Genomic DNA, 24,256 nt, shown 5'->3' on the forward strand with positions numbered 1-24,256 from the left:
GTGACATGTTTGTATGGATCATTACTTGTTTATTGATGAAATTTGAGTTTAGCTTGTTTAAAAGGAGGAACATAATGTGTGTCTGTGTGTGAGGAGCATGTTGAGGAGGGAAGCTTGACTGTTTAAGGTTTTTTTGCCAAGGGCGGGGCTGGTAGAGCTTATCTGAACCGCGCACACACACACACACACACACACACACACACACATCTTTGCTAAACTCTTAATGTCAAATTAACTAACATTGTGTTTGTGTGTGTGTGTGTGTGTGTGTGTGTCTTTTCACGTATCCTTGCAAGTGGGCGTGCACGAGAAAAAGCACTTTCTCTTCCACCGGAGTGATCACGCATGCGCATGCTGATCTCTCTCCCTCTCTCTCTCTCTCTCTCTCTCTCTCGCAGCTCACGCACTCGCACGCGCTCACAGTGTGTCCGTCCGTCGGCTGTTCAGCGCGCGCTGCCTGTGGATGCGAACCAGTGAAACGGGAGTCGTCTTAAATGTTGTTTTGCTGTAAATTTTAACATTTTCTAACAGAGGTTCTGTCCAGAGCGTCCGCACCGCTGGAGCCGCTCACTCCGGTAAGTTTAGCTGGGAATTATACTCCACATTTGCTTCTTTTTTTAGCCCTGTTGATTTAAGTGTGACAGTCAGTTAATTTTTAATGCTGATCAGAATTACCTCTGCGTGCTAACAGGCTATTTTACGCGTTGACACTTCACACCAACCAGACTACACTCAAATTTCCACAGTATTTTGGAATGAGCCTGGGCTACAACCAGCTTCTTTAATGTTACTGTAGTGGTGGATAGTGTGATGTCTAGTCTCTACAGTATTTCGGCAGTGCAAATGTGATATTTAAAATGACTTTAGGGGGTTAAATCTTCATCTGATCTGTTTGTTTAAAGGTTTATTTTTGCTTGTTAATGTTCCTGTGGTTCATCATAGTGCGTTTTTATTCATCTGATGACACTTTAATATCTATTTCTCATCTCTTATGGAAGTACAATAACATTTCTAGAATATTCTTCCAGTTCGTTTTTGATGCATTTAACTCAATAGTGAGTTTATATGATGTTTGTCTTACTCTTGGCTACATAAATATTTATTCAGCGGAAATATCGACTTACTGTATGTTGTTAACTCTCCTGTATTGTTGCAATATTCATACTATTTTCTGCAGTGTGTTTGTGAAATTTATGTCCCATGATATTCCTAAAATATTTATGGTGCTCAGGGACCATATAGAGACATACAGTTTGTCTTTGCAGGTCAGAATTAAGCTTATTCATACTAAGATGTTTACCCTCTATTCCAATAGCGTTTATACTGACTTTATGTTGTTTTCTCTTTATCTAGTATCTCTATAATATTATTCAAATTACTTGTTTTTGGTTGATGCTATAATATTAATGTAAAATTCATTTATTGCATCAGTGGAACTTTGTAGTGTAATTTAGTAGTTTTGTGGCGCTTATCGCTACATTTCCACTGTAGTTTGTTGCCAATACAGTGTGCTGATGGGGCTCCTGCTGAGTCTGTAGTGAATCTGAACACTGTAAAGTGTTTTATCTCTGTGATGTTGTTGTTTTAAAGATGTGTTTTGTCCTTTCTGCCTTGGTGTTGAGAAGGTGTATGACAAGCAGATTCTTCTTCATTGCTAGTTTTATTGGTGATAAGTAGTATTTTTTCACTCTAATACAATAAGTTCTTCTCTTCTCTCCAGAAACGACTGTGACCACACTTAATTAGTCTTCTTTTTGAAATAATAATGATACCAGAAAGCTACCAAATTAAACTTCTTATGTCTGATCAGTTATAATAACAGAAAAGCAAGAATGTTGTTGCATTTGTAATCTTCAAATGTGTTTTTATTTTAAAAAAGTCTACAATAAAAATGCTTATAGATATTTTAACATTTTTTTCTATCAATCTAAACCCTGACTCTGAATTATGAGCTGTATGTAAGCTCTTTGCTCATAACTTTTTATTTTATTTACCCAGGCATTCTGACACTACAACTCTTGAATAACATTATTTAACAGTTTATATTATATATCTTGGCTTCGGACTTCATACTTATGTCACTCATCTTTTATTCGTTCTCTTTTATTCACCAAATCATCCGTTCCTGTGTGTGAGGTTTCTCCAGCAGGCAAACAGGTGTGTGTGTGTGTGTGTGTGTGTGGTTGTGTCTCCCGCTGGTTCTTCCCCCAGGCCCTCCCAGCAGACTGTGGCCAGGCTGAAGTGCACCTTCAGCGGGTTGAGTGTTTCGCTTGACCCCCAGACCGGAGCTCCAGTGAAGATACCGCTGGATGACATTTCAGATACAGGATGCTGTGACTGTCTGTATGTCCATCCGTCTTTCGCTTTCTGTCGCCATGTTAACTCCAGAGGCGAGCGATGCTCAGTCACCCATTTGGTTGGCTTGACCCTTCCTGACTGTAAAACACAGCAGTAAACTTAATCTCTCCCTCGCTTCCTCTGTAGAAGAAAGGAACCATCAGTCCATCAGTAGAGCCATGAAAGAGATTTAAAGGAGACCTTTCTGCTTTTTTTTAAACACTTTTTTGGCACAAGGGAACCCAAAAACTCAGCCAAATCTGATGTGTTTTTCATGCTAATGTTGTTTAAAAAGCAGTTTAGATGTTTTTCTGAGCCACATCAATGTGGGAGGTCCTCACTTGCCCCTTCATCACCATCACAATACGCACACACACACACACACACACCTACATGTGTGTTTACTGTTTGTTTGCCTGGTAAATAAGACAGATGCCATTTTCTGCTCAGGGTGTTTTACTGGGGTTTCCAGGGTGACGGCGTGTTTGTGCTCGGTCTGTTGTGTCCAGAACCTGTGATTCTGGATAGTTTTTGGATACACTGGAAATACTTTGTACATAGGTTCTTGGCTATTTCTTGGTGATGTGTGGCCAGAATCTTTGGCTGGTTTATTGGCTATTTATTGGTCATTTCTAGGCAGATTCTTGGATGTTTTTTGGCTATTTATTGGTTATTGGTTATTACAGGGTAGATTCTTGGATGGTTTCCTGGGTGGGTTCTTTAATATTTTTTGGTGATGTCTGGAATAGTTTCTGTAAGGTTTTTAATTAGTGATAATTTTTAGGTTTGTCCATTTATTGTTTAGGAGGAGGTATTGATTATTTCTGGGATCCTTGGTATTTATTTTTTTTACAGTTGACCCTTGACCTTGGAAATAATAGATTTGACAATATTATCTTAACTTTGTAATCTTTTTTACTTTTGGAACTGATCTGGACTGGAGTTATTTTCTGGATAGCTGTATACTCTCTCTCTCCAGCCTAAACCTCATATGCTCTGTTTGACAGTGCGGTCTGCTGACCTGCTGCTGCTGTAATCCTCAAACTGAGGCGTTAGGAGATCTGTCTGCTGGAGAAAGTGTGGGAGCTAATCTGTCAGATTGCTGAGCAACAACCAGCCAGCCTGTAACCCCTAAAGAAAACATATTTAAAGCCCGCTGTGACTCACAAGTTTGCTGTCTGGAGCAGTTTCCTCCCTTCAAAGCTCCAGAAACAGCATCACCGCAATGCTGTGAGGTTGTTCTTACGACTTTTCGGCCTGACAAGCTGTAAATGATGTTATAGTAATAAATTAGCACAGTTTCCTCTAAATATGTTTAATTTCTTTCTGTGACTGTAATTGATGCTTTTCTATTTATAAACACTTCCGATCTTCAAGCTCTTTCAGGAGTGATGCATTTTGTGAAAAAGCTGGTTTGGACATTGATATCCTTTTTTATGAAGCACACTATTGAACTTTTTTTTTCTTCTTTTTTTTACACCTGTCCTGCCCAGCAGCCTGGTATAGAGTATGATGAGCTGGATACCATATTGTGACAGACAGATTTTACTTTAACAAGAGAGTATTAATATACTCCTTTGTCTGTTTTATTATTTATTTAATTATGTATTGATTTGTCACCGGCCGGACAGGGGGGCAGACACAGGGATGGGGAGCACAAACAGACAGCACAGAGAAAGGACAAGACCTGTAAGAGAAGGGGGATGGAGGGTGGGGACAACAGGGAATAGCAGAGGGAAACACCAATTGCAGAAAGCAACGAAACCTGCAATAGAACAGAGAGGGGGGAAGTATCAAACTCAAAATGCACCTTTAAATCATGAAATAGAAAAATACTAAGATGGCAATTTAGTATTCCTAAGAATACACATATTTGGAATAATCCTGAAATAAAAATCCAAAATTTGGAGTTCACACTGACAAATTATTTACAGCAAAAAAATTTAATTATTGACTTTATTTAAAATACATTATCGGCTGAAGCGGCAGCTTATTGTGCCTACACGTTGTACTATAGCCAACACGTCTTATTTCACATTGACTGCCAACAGCAAGCAAAAAACCTGAGGCATCTTGAACCCCATTATACTGATGGCCTTCTGATCCTGCGTTTTTTTCCATACATTCCTTCTAACTGAAATACAATGATTCTTTAAATCTTCACAGTTTGTTTTTCAAACATGTCAATTATTTTTGAATCACATTGTCTTTCCTTCATTTTAAACAACCTTTTGATACTTAAGTAATAAATTGATTTTCAACTTTTATCACTTTGCTATTTGATCATCACTTTATACGTGATGTGAAGTAGTTTTTACGCATATAAGGAATTTGCTGTGGTGAATAGGTGTGTGACAACCACAGGCTGTATATAAGAAGTGAACGTAGTCATGGTGATGTCACCCGTTGGTTTGGGGACTGCCGTTTTGAATCCTCGAGTTTGGCTGATAGGGCTCCGCCATGTTGATTTTTTCCAACCAGCGGCACCGGACGTGACCGTGTTTGGACGAGACGTGGAGCTGATGGCCATGTGTGGAACTAGCTAGCTTGCTTTGCTAGGTGCAACTGTAATTCACGTAATTCACTGTAATTCATTTTAACAGGGCTGATAACAAAAATCTTAAAACTAAATGTACTCACCAGAAAGAAAGTGAACAGCCGACTCCTAATCAGCTTTTTCAACGGCGCTGGTTAAATTTACACAGTGCCGTGGGTAGGAGTCACTCTATCCTGATTGACAGGTTGCCATGGTAACGACTTGTCAATCACAGATAATCCCGCCCTGAAGCATACTCTGCTTTGTGGTCTGTTTCCCTCTAAATGGGACCACAATTTACTAAATGATCATCATGTTGTATTAAAGAAACCAGCGACAGAGACCATAAACTCATTATGAAAGTGTTTACTGAGGTAATAAATCAGCTGAGAAGTAGGGTCATTTTATCATTATTTCTAATGGAGCTGGACTTATTTTTGCAACCAGAAGAGTCGCCCCCTGCTGGTCGTTTGATAGAATGCAGTTTTAAGGGACTTCCGCGTCAGCTTCGCGTCTCAGACTGGAAGCTTCGTAACAACAGACATAACAGTAGGCGAGTTTAAATAGCTGGAAAAGTCTTTAATTTGAACGGTGAGTTTGTTGGTTCGCAATTCTTATGGCTCTCTGAAAAATGGATTTGTGTTTGTTTTATATGTATTTCCAAAGACACAGAAGTTTTATGTGGACAATATATGTACTGTATACCATATGTAGAACATATATTATATATATAATATATGGGCATTTAAATAATTGATGAAATATTATATAAGAGTGTCACCTGCAGAAACTGAAACTGTAGTGGCAGAAAGGGGCAAGACGTCACAGTGATGGAGGATCTGATGCAGCTCTCCGTCCACAGACATGCGTTTCAGGCTGGAAACTATCTGAACTCAACCGCCGAGGATCAGACATGACGGTCCAAGTGTCTCCCTTGTCCTCTTTCCTTCAGCAAAATGTGCTGCAAACCAGCACTTATTTTGTTTTCCCCTCTCACCATTTTGGATCCAAATCTTTCTTGAGTTTCATATTAAAATGCCACAGGCTGTTTTTTTTCCCCGCTGAACTTCAGCTGCTGCATTTTGGAAAAAATCATTAACGTTACTGAAAGTGCAGTCAGCAGTGAATTAATGGTGGTTGTGGTTGTTCTGTATGTTTTAGTCATTTTGCTAGAGGTTGTTTTTGTGCAGGCAAGGTTTCATTGATTACCAAAGTATTTTGGAGAATGTCTACATCCACTCTTTGGACACTCAAGTATGTGTTTGGAGAGGTTTTGTCTACCCGCAGCTCTTTGGTCTAGTTTAACTGGGCTGTTAACTGTACTCACCTTCGTCTGCGTCCGAGACAGGCACACCTGTTGACTGCTGAGTTATCTGAAAATTTATGCAGGTGGCAGTTTTGTGGGCTGTAGCCAAAAGATAACGCTGCTGCTGTCCTTTATTTTTGTTACTGTCCACAATCTGATCTCTCAGTACCCTACTTTCAGACTTCCTTACACTGTGCCTCTCAGCTCCAGTACAGTAGGAGACATTAATATTTTTGTTGTGGTCTTTTAATGGGGTTTGTTAACAATAAAGAAACATACCATATCACCATTGTTTGTGGCAAGAGTCAAGTGATTATGCCCTGTCAGAAGAAGTTGATTGTCAAGTGTCCCAAAACGACAAATACGGCCGCTTTCCAAAATGACACATATGAGCTTTAACTGAATCAGTCCAGCGGCGGGCTTACTGGACGTTACGTAAGTCCCGTGACCTAAGTCATGTGACGTTTAATACATGGAAAACAGTTTAAAAAAGGGTCGTAGTTTGGTCAGGTTGAGGCAATAGAACTACTTGGTTAGGTTTAGGAAAAGATTGTCGTTTGGGTTAAAGTATGAAAATTATATAAGTCAATGAAGTCAGTAAAGGAAGTCACGAGATGGGAAGTCAGTAACGTTAAGCTATCTATCTTAGCTTAAAGCTAAAAATAACTCTAAATTGGGGTGGTGGCGCATTTGGTGTGGGAGACCTGGGTTCAATTCCCACTGTGAGACATCCACCATTGTGTCCCTGAGCAAGACACTTAACTCCTAGTTGGTCCGGAGGCGTGCGACCTCTGACATGGATAGCAATTGTAAGTCGCTTTGGATAAAAGCGTCAGCTAAATGTAACTTTACTTGGTTTCACATCAGTCTCGAACGCCGGTCTCCTGTGTGAAAGTCCTCCTTTACCCTGACATTGTCACTGTTTATAATAAGTCTTCCTTCGTTGCTACTGTCGTATGACTACTATAGGTCACTAAAAATGTAAACATGGGTCATAATAAGCGGTGCAATTATCGACCTATACGGCTGTTTTCTGGTGAGGACGGGCAGGTCAAAAAGTTTGAGCCGCCCCTGTCAAAAGATCTGTTATAAACTGTAGTGAGCTTCTTTTGACATCATAGTAATTTAGAGTTTGTGGCTGAAACTGTAGTTTTGACTGAGACTGAAGAGAAATAAAACTGCAATGGGGTGGTGATGGTGCAGTGGATAAGACGCCTGCCTTTGGTGTTAGAGACTCTGGTTCAATCCCCCACTGTGTCCCCGAGCAAGACACTTAACCCCTCGTTGCTCCAGAGGCGTGCGACCTCTGACGTGTATAGCAATTGTAAGTCGCTTTGGATAAAAGCGTCAACTAAATGAATAAATGTAAATGTGGAACCCCACAGCAGAACAGACAGATCACATTGTTCCCAGCTGTATGTAGCTCCACGTTCTACTTTTGTAGTTTCCTTTCTCTCTTTCAGTCAACATTGTTGAATACACGGCCGTCTTGTTTAAAGAAACTTTATTGGAATTGTCAATGGGGAGTTCCACGTCATAACCCGGTCTTTGATCTGCACAGTGTGAACATAGAAGTCAAACATTATGGACAGTTGGAAAGGAAGATTATTAAAAAAAGAAAAATAAATCCCTTCTCAGCTTATAAAAAAAGGTTTTGTTTTCAAAACACTGTCTTTCTGTCGAAAAAAAGTTAGAAAACCTCCGGGTCACATCACCTCCACTGATCTTCTCTGGTGTAATTATAACATGACAAAAGGGCGTGAGTCCCCGCAGAGCATTAGTCATCTTCAGTCCTGCGCGTGTCATTGAGTGTGAGGTCATGGTGTTTGTTCAGTATTTGTAGTGTAAATATTTGTCAGTGCATTATTTCTCAAACAGGTTTGCAGTGACTTGTGTGTGTGAGTTTTACTGTACACTAACTGGCAGCCATGTTGGCTTCTCAGTCAAGCTTGATGGTTCCCTAAACCCTTAATGCTGAGGTCCCATCACTCAGGAGTTGCCATAAATTACTTAAATGTCAACATCCAGGTGGAAGTTATAGCTGGAGTTTTATGTTTTACTAAAAGCTCAGACATATAAGCAAAAATCAGTCCAAGCCCATTGTTAAAAGGTGGCTGAACCTTAATTAAATGCTACTTTGATCATGGTTTGTTACACGATTTTTGCACCAATAAGTGTGTTTTCTCTCCACCAAAAGTAGAAACGCAGAACACTTTTGAAGAAGTTGAAATAAAGAAAAAGAGCTAAAAGGTTTTTACGCTCGGTTGAAGAGTTTGTTTAGCGATAGAAACAAAATGTGTAAATTGTGAGTAAATCATGACGAACATGAGACTGAACAGCTGAAAGCTGTTGATCTGTGTGACGTGACGAGGAGACTGTGACCTGTCTCACATTAACACGTGAAAAGAACATTTATTTATTGGCTTTAAGAGTTAACTAAGCAGCTATTTTTCATCTGTAGTCTCTGGATAGATGTTACAAAGTCTCTCTAAAATCAGAATATAACTTTAAAATGACAGTTATTGAGGTCATTTATATACCGATCAATAATAAAAACAAAAACAAAATGTTAATGTTAAAGAGATCCTACAGGAGACCTTTATGTTATATTGTCAGGTACTATTTAAAACAAGAAACACAGAGGATCATAATACAGAAAGCAATGAAACATTTATTTACTATTGACTATTGTGCTGCATTATTAATAATTGATGTGATATTTCCATCAAGTTTTTCAATTGTTTGTTTCATCTGATTGTGTCCTCTTTTCTGCGATGGTTTAATAACACCTGCTTGGAGAATTAGCTGAATTAGCGCCACCAGAACATTCTCACGTCCATCTCATCACATATGGACGCTTGGTCAAGACCCCTTGGCGTCAGTTTGTAATCTTCTAAATGTAAATGCTCCGTACTTGTATAGTGCCTTTCTAGTCAAGTCAGAGTAAGCGTAGTTGTCGGATGTTTAGGTCTCTGTGGTCAAGTTAGCAATGATAAATATACAACGTCTGGTTAGACTTTCTAAAAAATTATGCAATTGGGTTAGGTTTAGGCACCAAAACTACTTGGTTAGGTTTTGGAAAAGATAGTGGTTTTGGTTAAAATAACTACGTTACTTAAATGACTTAAGTTACTTTATTACTCACCTAAAAAGAATCAATGTTGACTCTTTGTTTCATTTGGGAAACGAACGCCAGTCTCCTGGGTGAAAGTCCGGTTTTTAGCCCACCCGTCCACTCCAAACACCTTAACCACCTCCTTACTCTGACTTTTCTGTCATTCATACTAGCCCTACTTTTAATATTCAAAATTACGCTAAAGGGCTTCCCCCAGTGCGTTGAAAGACTGACGCCAACAGGTCTTGACCATGCGTCCATACTGTATGTGAAGACTTTGGAGTGAGAAGGGGTTGGCCCAACTGCTTATCTCGATGTACTTAACTTACTAATATGGGTGGCGATGGCGCGATGGATAAGACTATGCCTTTGGTGTGAGAGACCCGGGTTCAATCCCCCACTGTAAGATATCCACCATTGTGTCCCTTAGTTGCTCCAGAGGCGTGCGACCTCTGACATGTAAGTCGCTTTGGATAAAAGCATCAGCTAAATGAATAAATAAATATAAATATTCACACAACTGTAGCCATGTTTCCGTCCAGTTGTAATGCAAATGCGTTTCCATCCGCTGGTGTGGAGCGAATAAATCAGGCTATGGCAACCGTAGTTACGTCAGAAGTTGACGTCATCTCCCATTTAAGCGCATTAACTCTTTTTCGACAAAGGCAAAAACCACCTCAAGTGAACGTAAAAACTTTTCTGCGAAATTAAGGAAGTTTTTTTGAATTTTGCAGTTTCCATCAACCTTTTCTAATTACTACGAAATGCGCATTAAAAAACAGAACTACTGTTGGATGGAAACAAACATTCATTTGTGCTAAATTTAGATGGAAACTCTTCCATCTAATCTAATGATGAAGAACCTTGATTTTTCAGGGATTTATTTTGCCAAAACCCAAACATTCCTTTCTGGTTATTTAATCCATAAACATTTTTTCAAATGATTTTCCAGAAATTCTATCACAATATATTGTCTCTCTTCCTGTGTCCAGGCTTAGAACTAAAGGTGACAGAGCTTTTTGCTGTCAGGGCCCCAAAGGAAACAAGGCTCTCAGAGTCAGTATCTTCTATTAAATCTCTTTTATCTAAAGGCATATTCTGATTTTATCTGAGCTGCCTGGTTAGTTTAAGGTTTTTATTTTAGTTATATAAAGTTGTTAATTATTTTTAATTTAATTTCTCTTACATCTGTTGTACTTTGTTGTATTTTATTTATTATTTATTTTGTCCTCGTGCTGTCTTTTGTGAAGCACTTTGTACTTTAGTTTGATAAGTGCTATATAAATAAAGTTATTCTTATAATACGTATCGATATTTTATCCATATTTCTCTCTCCTATAAGAATCCATTGTGAATTTTAATTCCAGCCAAACACCAGAGGTTTGATACCAAAGTGAAGGTTTTAAGTATCACTTTTGCAGTGTAACCTATAAAGCTCATTGTCACCTGCCTGCATGGTGTTATTTGCAGCTGCGCTGACATCGTGTGCTGTTGCTATATACACCTAAAGACAAACCCACAACAGGCTCTGTGCTTATTATTAACAGACTGTTCTCTAATTGTCTCCTCCACATCGGAAACACGGCTGACAGCTTTTCGCACTCACATCTAAACTCTGATGCGCGTGAAGCTGCCAGTCGGCGGACAGTTTGTCAGAAGAATCATTAGAGGAGGACAAAGCAGGAGGAGGAGGGAGGCTCTTCATGCACTGTCACTGTCAGTTACTCATTCACTCTGTCTGTTTTTCCTTTCACCAGTTGTCACTTCATTCTTCTTCTTCTTTGGTGCTCCGAGCCTCTCTGGTCTCTCTCTCAGTATTGAGGTCAGGGCCGACGTTGTAGGAATGTGGAGCAAAGGCAGGAGATGGATGTATGGAGGGACCATAATTGGGTCGGGCCGAGAAAAGCTAACTAACTAAGTGATGCAGTGGTTTGTTCTTCTCAGCAGCACAGCTGAATTAAATGTTTGTCACAGCGGATTGATTTCCCAGCATGCGCTCAGCAGCTGAGCCACATCGCCAGCTGTCGCCGCCGCGTCACACCCGAAAGTGTTGTTGCCAGATGAAAAGTCATTACAGCGTCTGGAGGTGATGGGAAAAACTCAAGTCAGACCAATCAGGAGCTTTTCTGTTTAACAGTGTGGAGTGGAAGAAGTACTCAGTGCCTTTACTTAAAAGTACCAAAATGTAAAAATACTACAAGTACAAGTCCTGCAATAGTAGTAGTACCAGTTGTAGTAGCGATAGTAATCATATGTTAATACTAGAAGCTGTAGCAATGATAAATAATAATAGTAGCAATAATAGTTAATAGTTGAACCACTCATAAAAATAGAAGTACTAGTGCTTGTTATATCAGCAGCAGCAGTAGTAGTACCAGTAGGAACAGTAGTACAGCAGTAGCTGCAGTGGTAGGCTACTACTGCTACATGTTTTGGTAGTAGATGTTTGTAGTAGTAATAGCCATAGAATAGTACAAATATTACAAATAATTGTTGCAATAGTAATGGTAGTAGTACTAGTAGTAGTACCAGTAATACTAGCAGAGTAGGACTTCTAGTAATAGTATTAATAGTAGGAGTTGTATGTTGTAGCCACAGGAGTATTATTAATGCCAGTGGAAGTAACAATAGTAGTAATAGCGGTAGAAGTAGTAATAGTAGTACTAGTTACAGTAGTGAAATAGAATATTAAAAATGATTGTTGCAATAATCTTGGTAGTAGTAGTAGAAGTAGTAGTACCAGTACTATTAACAGGTAGGACTACTAGTGTTAGTAGTAGAGGTTGTATGTAGCCACAGTAGTCCTAGTAATGCATGTGGTAGTAGCAATAGTATTAAAAGCAGTAGTAGTACTAGTTACAGTTGTTGTGAGTTCAGTGATCAGTTCACACTCATCAACCCCACGACCTCGTTAACCAATCAGAACCCTTTGTGTGAACCGGGTCACCGGTTTGGTCCCGGTCTATTTTTACATTCCGAGTTGCGTGATTGGATGATGACAGTGATGTCACGGTCACTCGAGTTTAAATAGCCCTGAAAGAGAAAGAGAGAGAGAGTGAGTCATCTGAACCTTTTGTTTACGGTGAGCCTTTGAAGATGGAGGGATGAGAGAGGGAACAACATGGAGGGAGAGGAACAAGGGGAAAACAGATCAGGAGGAAGTGACTAATGTGTTTAATGTATAAATAAACACACACACACACACACACACACCCCATGACCTCAATTTTGTTGTCGGCCAAGTACACAAACTCATTGTTTGTAAGCTGGTCTGTAACTACGTTGCACACTGACTGGTTACCACGGTAGCACCCAAGCCTTGGCATCTGAAACACACACACACACACTTCTCTTGCACTCCATCTTTACTACAAAGGATAGAATGATGCACCAAACTCCATTGCAAATTCAGCTAATTTAGTGTTTTCTTTTTAGCGAATACATCAAACCTAAAAAAAATTGTTTAGATATTTCTGAAAGGGTTAACGTGCTGGTAAATTCAGCTCAACAAAGTCACCAAATAATATTTAATTATAATTGAAAGACGGATAGTTTTTGAGATGATTCCCATAGCTTGCGCAGTTGTTTTTGTAAACCATAAAGAGAGTAATTAGTATGTATTTAAAGAGTAAAAAAAGAGACAGCATAAAGGGCTAAATCTGTTTTTTTAGTTTATCACTTTCATTTGCAAGGTGAAAGGAGGATCTTCAATTGAATGCTTATTAGGATCAATAATGTAAACATATACATACATATATATATATATAAATAAAATATTCAACATTGGGGTTAATCACTGCAGCTCTATTAAAGATGTTTGTCTTGTAAAATGCAAAATACATGTGATTATGTTACCTTTAAAATGTTCAGCCCTGCCTGTACTTTTTGTTAAACAAGAAGTAAAACTGTTTTTAGTGTTAGAGTTCGAGTAAATAAATGAATCAGCAGTAATCAGGTCAGGACCAGGACGGGACAAACGTATACTGTAACTGCAACCAACTACTGCACACACACACACACACACACACACACACACACACACACACACACAGGCAGACAGGCACACACACATTGTTAGTATGATTAAGTTGAAAGTTTGACGGAAGAAATCAGTCGATCAAACAGGGATGTGAGATTAAGTTATGTAACACTCTTACACACACACACACCCTCATCTTTAATTCATCAGCAGGAAGTGTATATCTTTGTTGACATGTATCCAGAACTTCACACGGGGGACTCACACTGTGACTGCGTGTGTGTGTGTGTGTGTGTGTGTGTGTGTGTGCGTTAAATAATTTAGCATTGCAGGAATTTAGTTCAAATTCCACGTGAGCCAGATATGGACTTCCTGGTACAAGTCTTTTCCTGTAGAGTGGCATAAACGAAGCTGACATGTAGTTATTCGGAGGAAGGTTACTTTAAATGTTGTTATTATTGTGAGAACATTAAAAGGGACAGTAAAAATATCTGCAGAAGCATCATTAGTAGTAAATATTAGCTGACAGAGCTAAAGGCAAGAAGCAGGCTCAATGGGACTTTGTAAGACTTAAAGAGGTCATATGCTCATTTTCAGGTCCAAAATTTTATTTAGAGCTTGTACGAGAACAGGTTTACATGGTTTAATTTTCAAAAAACACCATTTATTTTCATACTGCACATTGCTGCAGCTCCTTTTCACCCTGTGATCTTCATTTTATGGAGTGATACATCTTGTCTCTAAATGATCTTTGTTGGGAGCACATGCGCAGTTTCTAGTTAAGGACTACTAGCCAATCAGAACAAAATTGTACACCTCCACAAGGCTGGAAAGGGCTACGGGGAAATTGCCAAGCAGCTTGGTGAAAAAAGGTCCACTGTTGGAGCAATCATTAGAAAATGGAAGAAGCTAAACATGACTGTCAATCTCCCTCGGACTGGGGCTCCATGCAAGATCTCACCTCGTGGGGTCTCAATGATCCTAAGAAAGGTGAGAAATCAGCCCAGAACTACACGGGAGGAGCTGGTCAATGACCTGAAAAGAGCTGGGACCACCGTTTCCAAGGTTACTGTTGGTAATACACTAAGACGTCATGGTTTTAAATCACGCATGGCACGGAAGGTTCCCCTGCTTAAACCAGCACATGTCAAGGCCCGTCTTCAGTTTGCCAATGACCATTTGGATGATCCAGAGGAGTCATGGGAGAAAGTCATGTGGTCAGATGAGACCAAAATAGAACTTTTTGGTCATAATTCCACTAACCATGTTTGGAGGAAGAAGAATGATGAGTACCATCCCAAGAACACCATCCCTACTGTGAAGCATGGGGGTGGTAGCATCATGCTTTGGGGGTGTCTTTCTGCACATGGGACAGGGCGACTGCACTGTATTAAGGAGAGGATGGCCGGGGCCGTGTATTGCGAGATTTTGGGGAACAACCTCCTTCCCTCAGTTAGAGCATTGAAGATGGGTCGAGGCTGGGTCTTCCAACATGACAATGACCCGAAGCACACAGCCAGGATAACCAAAGAGTGGCTCTGTAAGAAGCGTATCAAGGTTCTGGCGTGGCCTAGCCAGTCTCCAGACCTAAACCCAATAGAGAATCTTTGGAGGGAGCTTGAACTCCATGTTTCTCAGCGACAGCCCAGAAACCTGACTGATCTAGAGAAGATCTGTGTGGAGGAGTGGGCCAAAATCCCTCCTGCAGTGTGTGCAAACCTGGTGAAAAACTACAGGAAACATTTGAGCTCTGTAACTGCAAAAAAAGGCTACTGTACCAAATATTAACATTGACTTTCTCAGGTGTTCAAATACTTATTTGCAGCTGTATCATACAAATAAATAGTTAAAAAATTATACATTGTGATTTCTGGATTTTGTTTTTTAGATTATGTCTCTCACAGTGGACATGCACCTACGATGACAATTTCAGACCCCTCCATGATTTCAAAGTGGGAGAACTTGCAAAATAGCAGGGTGTTCAAATACTTATTTTCCTCACTGTATATGTTTTAGGATTTTATTATTTCAGGGTTTTACATTTTCAAAGATAAACCCTGAACAGTGAATGTTCTCCACCCTTTTCCTGCAGCTTTGCTTAAGTAGCTCAAAACTGACATCCTGCCACCGTACAGACAGAAACACCTTTGAACAGCTGGTGGTTTCACATTCAGGTGAGACTCGTGGTGTTTGAGAGCACAAGGAAGTGTGTGTGTGTGTGTGAGGATGATGATGAAGAAGAGCTGTTCGATCAACAAACACATCAAGTTTCAGTGGAGAAAAGAAACAGCACATGAGACAAAAGTAAATGTTTAACATGTAACGTAAAGTTACGAATGTTTAATTAACATTCATTTAATCACAAGACATTTGAAATCGAGACCCACACATTCGCACACACTCTTGAATCAGAATGAATAAAAACAGTGAGTCCAACATGGCGGCGTACCAACTGGATTTTTCATTCAGTCATTCCTCTCTCTGCAGGAGTCTCAGTGTACATTTAGCTGAACAACACAGTTTCTCCTCTGATTCCTCTAACTAGATGATCAATATAATCTGCAATATGGCTCAATAATCTTTACCCATAATGAGGTTGATGGTAGCTGAGTGTCCTGGAAAAAGTTTTCAAAGTGCAACAAAATTAAAATCAGGTTACTCTCTGCATATTAAAGAGGTCAGAAGCTCCATAAATTTACTTTTGATGGATGTTATTTTTGTGTTTTTGTTTCTGCAGCAGCTGAATTTAGCTCAGGTATAAAGTGAGGACGTAATCATATTGAATCCTTTCATCCAGCTCTCACATATTGAAATGCCTAAGCAAGTGCCTACAGGAAGCTACAGGAAGCAGTTTTACTGTGAAAGGCTGTCTGACTTTTAAGTCCCCGGATCTCTTTTCAAGGAAATATAAGGTTCCTTCAGCCCACTTTTGTGGTCTAAAGACCTGCGAAGATTAGGTCCTTAGCTGACATAGGCTGTAGGCCTATACGCCGTACAAAGCGATTCACAGGCATCATTATTTGTAACCACTATCCATGAGCAACATTTATAAATGAAAATTTTTTGTGCGGAAGTATAGTGGAGAGACACACGATAAAGTTTGTTCCACATTTAATAACAAACTGGATAAAACCACCAAGTTCCTAAAATAACTCCAGCACAGAGAAAGCAACACAAAAATAAAATCGCAACAACTGCAGCACTCGTCTGTGTCCGCCTGAATGTCGGAGGAACGGGATGTTTAACAAACTTTAATTACCCGCTGTAATCAGCTGCTCCGCTTGTTTTGGAGAAGAGACCGAAACTTCCTGACTCATGAAAACTTAAAACAACAACTTCAAACCCATTATTTTGCATAACTGTATAGCTGTAAACACACCGCTGCACGCTGGCTACTGCAAAACAATGTCGACGTACGATCTCCGGCAACATGTGTGCTATTTGACTGTTGATTGTGATTTATTGGTTGGCAAATAATGGTGGAAAAGAGAGGAGCAAGTGTAGGAAAAATACCCGACATTCTCCAGTTATATCAAATAGCCTCTACTCGCCCTTTCAGAATTTCAGGCCACACCCCCCCAAAGTACCGGTATTTTCGGAAAGTACTACCTCCCGAGCAGGGCCTTTTTGGGGGGTGAAATAAAGACCCACCTTCGGTGGAAACACAGTGAGTTCCTCCATAGGTTCCTAGTTCAGGGGTATAGCTCCATTGGTCGAAACGCAGCTATGGGTACCATCAGCAACACTAAAGGCCAAAGTTGTACTTCTGCATTGAATCTATGGTGTAGCCTGACGGGAACCTCCCCAAAAATGTAACTACATGTTGCAGCAATGTAGAACGGTGGAACTCTTTTTTAGCGCCGCAAAAATCAGAATTCGATCAATTTGGTCCGATAAAATTTGGAACATCGGACCCTTGCGGACCTTTGAGTACTTGCCTTACGGCCCGTGAGCGTGTGCTGTGATTGGACAGTTGATTGTATTTCATTTTGGCATTGGTGTCTCCATCCCCATAAAGAAAAAAACTGCTGTGCACCTCCTCACGGAGACAAATGACAGCATGCTTTGCATTTTGTGTCATCATGTCACATTCAAAAACATTTCAGTTATCAGAGGCAAAAGGCTAAATGTTCTTCATTTAATTAGGACGCAGTAAATGCAAACAGAAAGAGGATATTGCTTATAGCAATACATATTCTTTGTTTGATTTGTTTGTATTTAGACATTTTAAATATCAAAATAAAAACTTCTCTTATTGGCTTCATAAATGGATGTGTCGAAAATGAAGAAACATCTGATGTGAATCATTTTATTAATAATTTTAGTATAATTGTATTAATGAGGGTGGGTGGATTTTGTTCCCCTCAGACAAAGCCAGACTACCTGCTTCCCCCTGTTTTCAGTCTTTATGCTAAGCTAAGCTAACAGGTGTCTGGCTGTCCTTCATATTTACACAAATATGTTTACCAAAATGTCTGGTGTTTCTCTCAGTAAATGTCTTTTAAATTTCTCTTCAGCTCTCTCACTTTCTGCCGTTTGATTCTTCAACGATCTCTGATGTTCCTGAAGCATCTTCATCATCTTCATCATCTTCATCATCGTCACCACGCCGCTTGCCATGGTCACCCATCCGCTTGGTGACCGATCTGTCTGCCGCCAAACCCTCCGCCTCTTCTCTCTGCTCCCGTCCAACTGGCCGAGGGGATCCATGTGATGGGCAGCGTCTCCCGAGTCAATGAACGTTTCGAGGGCGTGGCCATCGGCGTGCCAACGTCTCATCCTCCTCCTCCTCATCCTCCATTAGGATTTTCTGATATTGAGAGCAACGGGACAAAACCACCTCCCCCTCTTCTTCCTCCTCCTCTTCCTCCTCCTCCTCCTCCTCCCCAGCTGCCCGTGTTTCCTGGGCTGGGAGACCCTGTAGGAGGAGGCCTGAGGAAGAAGAAGAGGGTGAGGAGTTTCTTTTGGAAAACGATACCAGAGGATCAGGTAGAGTCACCGCTCAGCATAGATCTAGTCTCATTTTTTATATTATGTTATATTAAAGCACTGTATTTACGTGTGTGTGTGTGTTGCAGGTGAAGGGGCGGGCCAACCTGTGGACTCAGGGTCGAGTGCAGCAGCAGTACCAGATCGACGTCCAAACCATCGAGGAGCTTTTTGGTCAGAACGACTGTCAATCAAACGCCAAGGCCACACCTACCAGGGGAGGGAAGACCAGGAGCTCGTTCAGAGAGGCCAAAGATGAGGTGTGTGTGTGTGTGTGTGTGTGTGTGTATGATGCAGGTTGGCGTGTGCTGCTGTTTGTTGAAGGTTTGGAGTAGGTCAAGGTGTGTGTGGACACTTTCCACCTGAGCTCTGTCCTCAATCCTGCTCACCCCTCTCTCTCTCTCTCTCTCTCTCCCTGTGTCTGTCTATGTTTCTCTACCAGGTCTCCATTCTAGACTCTAAGCGAGGGATGAACATTGGGATTTTCCTCAAACAGTTCAAGAGGTAAATCTCGTTTTGTGACTCTGACCACAAACACTCACATGTTCCATTGTTGCCTGAAGCAGCGCAAAATGTTTTTCAACAAATATTTCAAAAATGTATAAAATCCCCGCCAAAAAAAACCAAAATATCTGCGTTCAGTGTGAAAACAGCGCTGTGGTTTTGATCTGTGTTCCTTTAGATATCAGTGAGACGGTAATATATGATCCAGGACAACTAACCCTTAACCTAACCAGACCAGTTGTCTCTCAAACACCTAACCGTTAATTAACCTAAGACCTTAAATCAGATAAAAAAAAGTCTAAAAGTCAGATAAAAATGATAAAAAACAAACAAAAGTTCACATGCTAATTGCCACAAGAGAAAAATAAAAAGGTCATGAACAGGTACGCCGCTCTTGGGCCGACACTGGTTAATACCTGTGTTGGTGATCGATCTGATTGGATCAGTTAATCCGGGCTGCGAGTCGCTGCAAGGCATTGACGAACATACGGCACACACACAGTTATGGACAGGAGTTTACATGTTAAAGGATTGAACACGCTTCCAGTAGACTTGAATATCTCTGCTACAGTGTGACAGACAGGGTGTTGGCGTGTGATGGCGTGATGTGTGCCCTCGCCCTCATCCTGGGGTGTTATGGGTAAACAGATGTGGTGATGCTGGCATGTTGTGGAGTGCAGACAGAGCATGTGACTGGTTCCAAGTCAAATTAGAGGACGTCCATCATGATTGTTGAAATATATATTTGCCAAAATGAATATCACATCTTATATTTAATATAGCCATGATAATATAAGAGAAGCAAAAGTGCCACAAAGATACAGAAAAAATGCAGAGATGCTAAATACCCCCGGGGGATGCAAAACAACCACAAAGAGATGCAAAAAATGCAACAAAAGAACACAAAGGGACACAAATCAACCAGAGAGAGACGCAAAACAACCTTGACCTAAGCAATGAATCAGTTATTACAGTATTCAGTGATTATTAGCTCTCTGTTAATTGACTTATCAATTTATCTGGTACGAAATGTATTAGGCCCACTGTTTACTAAATGTAAAATATCTTGCTCCTCCAGGGCCAATCAGGCGATAGTAGATGATATTCGTCATGGCAACAGTGAACCTTATGGGGTGGAGCCTCTGAAAGACCTGCTGAAACTGCTGCCTGAGGAGGAGGAGGTGACACACACACACACACACACACACACACACACACATTAACACCATCATGTTAGTTTCTTCTTCTTCATCATCTGTTTCCTCTCGTAAAGGTGAAGAAGCTGAAGGCGTTCCGAGGCGACGTCTCTAAGCTCCCATTGGCTGATTCCTTTGTGTACCTGCTGATTCAGCTTCCCAGGTGAGGCGCCATAATACATTTTTTTTATTTTTTCTGTGTGTTTGTGTGTGTTTTTGATTTTAAGTAGTTTAGCTCCTATTGTGTAGCGGACTGATCTGATAACATTAAACTCAAGTGGATCACTGCAAAGTCTTATATTTGATTTCTTTTATTATTCACTGGCTAGTTAAAATATGTGTTCATTGTAGGCCAGATCAACAAAATCCCCACACACATTTCTTCATTTATTAGAAAGATTTTCTTTTTCTTTTATTTCCCCCCTCAACTTTTATTATGGAGACAAGTAAAGTCAGAGAGAGTCAGAGAGTCTGTTTGCAAGAAACACGTTTTACATAATTTATCGTCATTTCTATTCAGTCACATGTGAAGCTGTTCAAGGACATCTCATGCCTCTAAAAACATATTTCCTAGTTCCTTCTCTCCTGGCTTGGTTCTCGCTGCCAGTCATCACATATGGATACATGGTCAAGACCTGTTGGCATCAGTTTGTAGCGCACTGGGGAGCCAGTTAGTGTCATAGTTCAACACAGTGTGGAAACCCTGCAGCGTTGTTTATGAACACCAAAGGTAGGTTTAACTTGACCACGGAACCCTACACGTCCAAAAACAATGCTAAAATGGTACCCAGGGCGTTAAAAAGCAATGCCAAGGGGTCTTGACCAGGTGTCAATATGTGACGCGTTGGGAATGAGAATGTGCTGGAGGAAGAAATTACCATAGAAGATGGCACTATTTAATCTAATCGTTTGGCAGTATTTTGCGTACCAGGTAGAAACAATAAACGGCGACAGAGTGACAGTGAAATAAAAGACAATCATATATTCGTCATTGAAGATTTCATAAAAATAGTTTTAAAATATCATCTCGTCTCATTCTTGTGAACACACTATCACGTAGCCTATCGTCTGGTCTCGTAAGCCATCATCAGTGCTCTCTGATGGACAAATTTAATTCTTTATCTGTGACTTTCCTCTACTGCAATTTCTTGTTACCTATCAGTCAACACAGATGCAGTTTCTCTGCAATAAGCTAATATAGGAATAGCCTGGCCGATCTGTATGTATCCAAAAAGTGGCAACAGGGGAAGGATCCTAATTCATATAGAGGCAGCAGGATGACTTAGTGGTTAATTTGATGAGAATAGCTTACAGGCAGGTTCAGGTGACAGAAACTCAAAAGCAAAAAAACACAGGGCAAGACAACAGCATAGCAACTAGGACAAAGTGACAGAGGAACAAAGGATCTTGGCCGGTATGTGTAGAGAGCTGCTGATGAGGTAATGAGACGCAGGTGAGGCGGGGGTTGGGAAGGCCAGGTGAGGTGAAGGAGGTGACAGCAGGGCAGATGGGAGCGGCAGGATCTGTAACGGCTGGAGAACAAACTCTGAGGGCATCTGGTGGACAAGTAAAGAATAACGTTTGAAGTGGCCTGCGAGAGTGGGCGGACATTGTTTGATCAAGTGTTTAGTAATTATTCCAAACAGCGACCGCCCCCAAATGCTGCATGTGCTCCTTTGTATTCCAGTTCAAGCATTAGTTTAAGGAGAGGTTGTTTTTGTTTTTGAGTCTTTTAATGTTTGCCCTTTTATTTGTGAAATCAGTCACGTCTTTATCCTTCCAATAACACAGTGTGATTTTTTCAAATTGGTGTTTTCATGTGAGTCCCTGCCATTGTATGAAAGCTAACGGGGATCTTAATAAAGAATAAAGACATAAAAGAGACTGAAGAGGCTCTTCTTCCAGAACAAATGGAGCTTAAGCTTTCAGGGCTTCGGGTAACAGCAGATGGGACGTGAAGCTTTAGGGCTGATGGCAAATGGGCTTTTAATATGGAGAAACATCAGTGACTAACAGCAACGTCTAACATGCACTTTGGTTTACAGTCATGGTTTTACTTAATACACCGTTACATGTGTACATGAATAGCAAAGAAGGGAGGAAATAAGATGAAAAAAAAATACGGAGGAGAAAATAATAAACAGATAACTAAGTCCTTTATTTTTCTCTCCAGCTACTCAGTCCGGATCGAGTGCATGCTGTTGAAAGAGGAGTTTCCTGGGGTGTGTGAGGCCATGAAACGAGACATTAACGTCCTTCGCTCCGCCACTAAAGGTAACAACAGCTCCTGTTTTCTCTTCCGTGTTTCTTACTGTCGACACCAAAACCAACGCTGAACGTATCCACTTACAAGTGTGTGTATGAAAGCCTGATATATCTTCTTCCTCTGAGCCATAGAGCTCCATTGTTGTCCAAAACTATTAAAACTACATAAATGAGCCTCACTGTTGCACTTGTTCCTTCAGTTCCTTCAGAACACACACATTCATAGTTTCTTTTGACTCAATCCCACGTACACATTCCTTCTGCCGCAAATTGTCCATTCAGAACTCCTATCTCTGTCGCTTCCTTAGGGAGTTTCTTTCTCAGCCTCTGTCTGCTGAGAACTAAAAGATAGCACTTCACACCTGTTGGGAACCGGACGTTCAATCAATTTCACACTAGATACAAAGAGAACAAAGTATCACCCTGTGCACTCCATCAGACAGTCAAACCTAAAGACAGTGCACACAGACAAAACAGTGAAGTGTAATAGAAATGTAAATTACTGTACTGTACAATAAGAAAATTTAGAATAACATGATCCTGATGCTTTAAAAAGCAGCGTTCAAGAGTTTGTTTTGTTGTATTTGTCTACATATTTGCTATAAATGATTAATGCATCAACTTCATACGACACTTAATCAAACAGCCTCACACTCTCTCACAATACAAACTAACACCTGGACTATTTTTAGCCGTGTGTGTCAATTGTTAACTAACCCTCCACACTCTGACACTGTCTGCTGCACGAAAGGATTTTAGGATTATAAGCTCCTCGTTGTCTTTATTTTATTGTGTGCGTGAAGATGTTTTCCACTTTATTTATATGTTTATGTCTCTGTTTTTTCCTCACTGTCTCTTCATTCTCTTTAATCTTCTTCCACGTGATGATTTTAAGCCGGTGATGTTTGTTTGTTTGTCTATCCTTTGTGTATTGATGCAAATAAAAATGGATCTTCTTTCTCCTCCAGAGTTAATGTGTTGTGAGGAGCTCCATGCTGTTCTCCACTTGGTGCTGCAGGCTGGAAACATCCTGAATGCTGTGAGTGAAAAAACTGCATTAATGAATAATTAGACAAAGAACAAAGAGGGAGGATGTAGCAAGCTAGACTACAAACTGTTCAGTTAATTTCTTACTGTCTGGCATTATCATTACACTCCTCTTTAAAGCTATGATGTTTAAACTGAGTGAAATATTGAAACCTGATCCCATGTTCTTTATGGCCACTTTATTCCAGCAAATTTAAATTCTCCATGTGTCCGTCTTTTGCAGTAATTTCCCAAAACTCAGCCTGACATGTTTGGTATCTTTGGAAACTTCATCATCTCCACTATAATTTCCAATAATGTATCAATGTTTGGCTGCCTGGCATGACTTTAATGACCAACCGAAGAGGTTAAGTTTTAAAGAAGCGGGGTACATTTGTAAAATCAGCAAAAATGTATTAAGACTCAAATTTAAAGCCCTCAATCTTATAAGTAAAGTAGACCCGAAATCATGACAGTGTTCTCTGTGTGTGTGTGTGTGTGTGTGTGTGTGTGTGTTGTGTGGGTTGCAGGGAGGTTATGCAGGAAACGCAGTTGGTTTCAAGCTGTCGTCCCTCCTTTCTCTGGCCGACACCAAGGCCAACAAACCGGGCATGAACCTGCTACACTTTGTCGCTCTGGTCAGTAACCTGTGTGTGTGTGTGTGTGTGTGTGTGTGTGTGTGTGTGTGTGTGTGTGTGTGTGTGTGTGTGTGTGTGTGTGTGTGTGTGTGTGTGTCAATGACATTCAACAAGACAATGAAATGCTGACATTACAGATCTTAGTAAGATTTAAAAATGACAGAGTCTTCTTCTCCTTCAGGAAGCACAGAAAAAAGACAAGAAGCTGTTGGAGTTTCCACTGAAGTTGAGTCACGTCCAGCCTGCAGCCAGGTCAAACAGCATTTTCACGTATTAAACATTTAATTCTCCAAATAGAGACTACATTTCAAACCTTCCCTGTTTTTTCCCATCTCTCTCCTCCAAAGCCTGTGATTCTGACGTGA

At 40.4% G+C, this 24,256-nt stretch overlaps 1 protein-coding gene across 1 annotated transcript; it reads left to right on the forward strand.

Moving 5' to 3' along the window:
• The first annotated feature begins 411 nt into the window (after nt 1-411).
• Nucleotides 412-24,168, forward strand: LOC119894684 (FH2 domain-containing protein 1-like). The gene is made up of 10 exons (XM_038707330.1): nt 412-575; nt 17,791-18,262; nt 18,352-18,522; nt 18,705-18,766; nt 19,845-19,947; nt 20,040-20,125; nt 22,136-22,236; nt 23,196-23,266; nt 23,784-23,891; nt 24,073-24,168. The coding sequence occupies exons 2-10, from the start codon at nt 17,987-17,989 to the stop codon at nt 24,166-24,168; spliced, it is 1,074 nt and encodes a 357-aa protein (XP_038563258.1). The 5' UTR covers nt 412-575; nt 17,791-17,986.
• The last annotated feature ends 88 nt before the right edge of the window (nt 24,169-24,256 follow it).

The sequence above is a fragment of the Micropterus salmoides genome, unplaced genomic scaffold (assembly GCF_014851395.1).
Source record: "Micropterus salmoides isolate LMB-PRFRI ecotype aquatic unplaced genomic scaffold, ASM1485139v1 Ms_hic_scaffold_842, whole genome shotgun sequence".
In the NCBI taxonomy this organism is placed as follows: domain Eukaryota; kingdom Metazoa; phylum Chordata; class Actinopteri; order Centrarchiformes; family Centrarchidae; genus Micropterus; species Micropterus salmoides.

Coding starts and splice junctions, on each gene's coding strand:
- LOC119894684 (XM_038707330.1), top strand. CDS start 17,987: ATGGGCAGCGTCTCCCGAGTCAATGAACGTTTCGAGGGCGTGGCCATC. Junction 23,267..23,783: donor CTGGAAACATCCTGAATGCT/GTGAGTGAAAAA, acceptor TGTGGGTTGCAG/GGAGGTTATGCAGGAAACGC. Junction 23,892..24,072: donor TGCTACACTTTGTCGCTCTG/GTCAGTAACCTG, acceptor CTTCTCCTTCAG/GAAGCACAGAAAAAAGACAA.